This window comes from Papilio machaon, chromosome 8, assembly GCF_912999745.1.
Source record: "Papilio machaon chromosome 8, ilPapMach1.1, whole genome shotgun sequence".
Classification (NCBI taxonomy): Eukaryota; Metazoa; Arthropoda; class Insecta; order Lepidoptera; family Papilionidae; genus Papilio; species Papilio machaon.
The window spans coordinates 4,520,667-4,526,666 of NC_059993.1; the positions used below are offsets into that span (position 1 = coordinate 4,520,667).

General features: G+C 33.4%; 1 protein-coding gene across 1 annotated transcript in view; it reads left to right on the forward strand.

The window, feature by feature from the left end:
- Nucleotides 1-3,076, forward strand: part of LOC106720741 (poly(rC)-binding protein 3) — a 64,767-nt gene extending 61,691 nt beyond the window's left edge. Inside the window, exon 12 of the mRNA XM_045679012.1 lies at nucleotides 1,992-3,076. Coding sequence (XP_045534968.1) covers nucleotides 1,992-2,076 — 85 coding nt within the window. The 3' untranslated portion in view covers nucleotides 2,077-3,076. The remainder of the gene's footprint in view (nucleotides 1-1,991) is intronic.
- Nucleotides 3,077-6,000: the final 2,924 nt, after the last annotated feature.

The window sequence follows — 6,000 nt, forward strand, 5'->3', positions numbered from 1 at the left end:
TTAATCCAATAATCAAAGAACGAAGCGAATCATTGTGCATTAGTATAACAAAATAAAAAATTTAAAACTCCACTCTTAAATTATAGATAAAATAACTTCGAATTTGTTACTGAAAATCTTAAAATGCACTAATTAAATGTTCTCAATCTCTTATATTCAAATACAGTTTTACATAGATATCAAAAATCACTACTTTAAAATCAATAATAATTTTACTACACATTTCCTTTTTCTATAACAAAAGCACCAATATTAACATTTAATATCTATATATAAATTTAAAAAAAAAATATAAGTTTCATTTTTTGATATTGCAGTTGTTTAATTCTAAGTTATATATTTTTTTAATTTCAATGAATCTTATACTATCTAGGGATCGTGACAATAGTAGTAAATACATAGAAGCTTTATGGCTAGAAACGAAGGCAGATAGCTTTGCGATGATATAATATTAAGACTATTGAAAAAACAGGGTGTTTAATGCAGGCACCAAACTGTACTTGCTATTTTGACGAAAAATAAATGAAACAATTTAATTTTTACTGTAATACGCTAAGCGTAATGAATTTTATTTATAACCAAAATTTTTACATTTATACTGATTTTTCGTGTTTAAAGTTGTTTTTTTTTTTGCTCAAAATAATCACTATATTCTAGAAAAATCTTACGTTCGACAAACATTAACGAATTTGCTTTGATACTTTACTTGTTTGGTTGGTTTTTAAAAAACCATCAAAATAAGAAAGTATGGTTTGATGCCTCAACTGAGAGCTAGCTCTGTGTATTTTTAAAATGGGAGATGATATAGAAACATTTGTATCTGTAGATTTATGTTAGTATTTTTACATTGTATATTTATACTTATCACAAAAAAAAGACGAAAATTACTTTGAAATGTATGTACGTTATCATTTTATTCGAGTGGAGGAATACACCCCTAAGTTAGGGTAGGCTCCGGGCCCCTCGGTGGGGACGTATAGTGAGCTGATGATGATGATGATGATGGAATACATATGTTTGTTATATCGTGTGGTTAGTTTTTGATTTGCGCGATGCGCTGCACTGGACTACGTTTGAAGTTTGACCATTTTCTCTTTAAAGGTTTGAGCGTTTAAGATAGACGTAGATCGGAATGTTTTATATTTATATCTTCGTATGTTAAGGTTATAATTAATTAGTAATAGCAAGCCATCTAGATTCTTAGCGGTGGCAATGTAAAGCAAATATCACCAATATCATATTCTGCCACGTAATTACATGAAGGGTTCAGTAACAATGGGTGTATACGCCGGCGGAGCACACTGGAACCCTCAGGGAAATCGCAGTGTAGGCTATTGCCTATGTGATATCTTATAACTTAGTGTGAACTTGAAAATCGAGGTCCAATTCAAATGTTTTTAAAGTTAGATGTAGTCCCGTTCGGGAAGACGCGTTATTTAGCCGCCGATGTCGTTTTTATTTGTAATTAAATCATGTTAATTTTATGATAATAGCCATTTTCATCATATCTTTTCAGGTGTCGTATTACTCGCTAGTATAATTAAGTGAAAGTATTGTTTTAAGTAAATACTTAATAAAATAATAAGAGAAAGTGTGCGTTTCATTGATGTTGGTCGTCCGACGTGTTGTATTTTGTATGTAAAGTACAGGTTAACATTATTTTAATGCTAAATCTCCAAGAACCCACGCCATATTCCTGTAGACCAAAACATTCCCGTGACACTGCCGTCGGTCCATCGAGTACCTCATCCTCCAGACAACCGGATCACCCAATCCCGGTAAGATGTCTCCTTTACATTTTTATTTTGTTTCCTAGATTATCCACCACATTGGGACATTTATAACAAATCGCTGATTATATTTTCTAACGACCTTACTGATCATATTCCTTGCGTCCCCGATTCCATAAACATCCGGTAAATGTATGTTACTATCAAAATGCATATAACTGTTAATGTTTTATAATCTTATAGTGTTTGTGGACGTTTCAGGATCACAATGGAGACTGCGGGGCTGCCGCTGCCCGGGTACCACTACATCGCTCCGAACCACATTGTGAAGGCGCCGATCCATTGAATGGGGCTCCGCGGGGGGGCCCCCGCCCCCCGCGCCCCGCACTGCGCCTACCTCTACCCGGCGCGCTACGGGACTCCGGCTCCGATCTTCTATTTCAAGTGAAAGGCCGCAGAAAATAAGAGGGAATGCGATTGGCAAATAACTGAACATGTATGTTTACATTTGTTACGAGTTTATAAGTATTTTAGATATTCTTATATTTATTCTCCACTATTTAAATGAATAGAGTGAGAGGAGTCGATCGCGCACTCGATAAAGAGGGTGGTGATATAATTTGTAATGAAAAGATTTTAGGAACGTTTAAAACTGAGAATAAAGATTTAATGTGACTGACGTTTTAAAAAATAATTTTGATCAGTCCGTGAACAGTGAACGCCATAATAGAATCTTTTCAACGGAGGGTGGGAAGGTCTCTTCTTTCGTTCTACCCTCGTTCACTGTTCATAGATTAAAGATTACGACATCGGGAGTTAGTTGAGCTGATCGAATTTACTATGGATTTAAGCGGTCGTTTGATTCAATTATATCCGTTAAAATTATTTTTTAATCATGTAACGATCGGTGCAGAGATCGAGACGAATGTGAACGTTCGAGATAAGTTTTGTAGAGCGAAAACGGTGTAAAATAGTCGTAGGGGACTGTCGAGCGAGCTCGGAAGCGCTGACGTAGCGTTTAGTATTAGATTAGCGAACAGAGTGAGAGGGTTAAAGACAATATTTGTAAATAACTATGGTAATTACCTGGTATTCAGTAAGCAGTCTTATGCACTAGCCGGCTAGTGGAAACGGCGGGCGGCCCACGACTAGAACATTTCCAAACACATCAAAACAAAACCTAAGCATATCAAGACATTGCATCACATCCATAGTACGACCGCCCGCGCGGAGCTCGGCGACGCAGCGGGGCTCAGTGCATAGGGCATTTGGCAGTGCGATGTCGCGCGACTGCACGAAACTGATGGGATCAAATCCTTTAAGAAACTTACATAAAACAAAGAGGAGAGAAATCAATAGAGTCGTCTGCGATCACAAAAAAAAAGACGTTAGTTTTTAAAAATAATAGTGTTGCTAATTGTGATAGTCTTCTTATTTATTTAATATTCAAAGATCTCTAAAAATAATATACACCTTGTGTACATCGGCTACGAGAAATTTTAATTCGATTGTATGATATTGGTCCAGGGATCAAGCCAAAGATTGTTAAAGTTTGTTTAAACAATAATAATGTTGTGGATTTATGCTAAATTATTCTGAGGATAGTTTTAACACTTAGTATATGTAATGTAGAGCATTTTATTTCACTTATTTTTATTACCCTCTCCAGAAAGCTCATTGTATTTTAGGTTTAGGTCAAACGTATAGATAGACCGGAAAGGTGAATGTCATAATATTTCAGAAAAAAAAAGAAAAATAAAAATAAAAATGTCTTAGTATAATTATAGATTAAGGTAAGCATAGGACCAGTATATGTAAATGCTTTTCGGTGAACACGTTCAAAAGACAAAATACTTAGTGCCAAGAAAATGACAAAACTCTTTGTGCCAAAAATGAATCTGCGAGGCGATATATAAAAGCGAAGGGGACTATGATAATGGGACCCACTATTCGCTCAGTATTGAAATATTGAATGATTCAATTACTAAGAGTAATTCTAATTTTATCCACGTAAAAAAAATAATTTTGCACACCCTAGTTATAAGTACACAATTAGAATTTATATTCTTGAAACATATCCCCGATATGAACTTTTCCTCGTGTCTTCCCTTCTGTATATCAATCAATATCAAATTGTAAAATTTATAATTGTATGTGCCAAAGTCGTGTCTGATTACTATCTACGGATTTGTATGTGAATGTATGAATTTTATTAATGACATCTCTATTTGTACTAGTCAAATTCGTCTGAATTCAAAGACAACTCTATGAAACCTTTATACACTCTAGTCAAAATTTATCAATTGGTATTTCTTTATATTTAATTCTAAAAAAAACTATTTGAATATTATTTTCGATGATCGTTATATTTTTCTTTTTTGTTATTTTCGTGTTATCTTACTTCAATTAAAAATGTATTAGCAATAAAAAAAAATGATAAAATCAATTATTTATTATAAAAATGTTGCATATAAGACAATGTATAGAGCTTTGTACATTTAAATATAACACAGGTAAAACTAGATTTAAATCGTTAGCCATAACACGATAACATTGGAGTGGAGTGTAAAATTACTAGAGAGAAAAATCTCGCTGTGATTATCACTGGAGCGCACTTCAGTGCTGAATGCTGTCGGAGCTTATAGTGCGTTGTAACAAAAAACTTGAGTATTTTATCTGACTCTTAATAAATATTGACTATGTTCAAGTTCAAGACAGATAATGGAATTGCTTTTTACCCTTTCTGTGTCGCATTTGAAGTGCTCAAGTTATTTGTCATCTACGTTCGGTCGGTTACAGGTAGTCATAGAAGCTTTATTAGCTCTCAATGATCTGCTATCCGTTGCGTTATCGAGGAAACATCTGGTAAAGTGAAAAACAAACTTTATGGCGGATTTTTCACGAATCACTGCGAACTCACTTTCAGGTATCATTAAGACGTAAAGGTGAACCCTTGGTCACTGGTCATCCCTACATGGTGGGATCGACCTGGCACCCGACTTTACAAAATGCATTTGCAGCTAACGAACCGCTATAAAGATTGAATCTTGTATTAGCAAATGAAATTTATATTCTTTATATAACTTGTGCACAATAACCTGCAATACCCGGCCCGATTTCCGCTTACGAAACGTCTTAAATCTTAACAGTGACGTCATCACTGAAGCTTCATTGTGCAAGAGAAGCAAAAGAATTCATAATTTAAGTATATAAAGAGAAAGTACACTTTCGAATGAAAGTTTCTGTGTATTGATGTTGTTGATGCGTGTTATAATAATATTTAGTACAATGCAATTTTTAAATAATAATAGCGAATAGTATTAATTTTGTGTCGTGTATTATTATTTGTGTATTATCAATTTGATGTAACATTATTATATATTACATATAATTATATACGTGTTAGCGTAGCTATTAAAACATTGTTACTGTTATTTTGATTTGCTCAATTATTTAAAATGTTTACGTTAGCTAGTGATCATTGTAATTGACTTTTGTGTTGGATAGCGACCTAGTTGGAATCTCAGTGTAGCTGTGATGGCAATTTTCAAATGAAGACTTAGTTTTACAAATGTATTGTGAATCGATGCGTGCGTTTATTAGATATAAAATTATATAGGGGGGCTTTGTGTACACTTCTGGACTGTTTTTGCTATATATTAATGTCGTGTTATAGACATTTGAAAAATGTACTGACGTATCGGTGACATTGACAAAGCTCTTTATGCACCTTAAAGAGGCGTTTAGTAAAATGTTATTATTGTTTGATGTTTATGCCGGTACAGATAATGTGTTGACGTTCATGCAATAATTTGAATTATTTTTAATAATGTAATTTTTGTTGAACATTATGAATTATTAGCCTTTATTGACAGGGTCAGATTGCGCTGTATAATAGAGTAATTAAAAACAATTTTATTAAATATTTACTAAATGTAATAGTAAATTTTTAACTTTCGTGTTAGCACCTGAATTTTAAATTCTTATTGCACCTTTTTTCAAAATCCCAATTTTGAATTTCGTGGCAATAAATGCATTGAAATTATACCGAATACTTGAAAGTATTTGGATTTTTCCTCGTATTTCTTATTCGAGTTAAGAGAATGCGAGTGCTAAGTGAAAAATATTTTGCTATCTTCGTCACTTGTCTAAATCCGCATACAGGTTCGGACGATTGGGTAATAAGGGTTGTGTAATTTGTTATGCATATACAATATATTTAAAAATATATATATATGCTTCAATCCCTTTAGATACGATTTATTTAGTA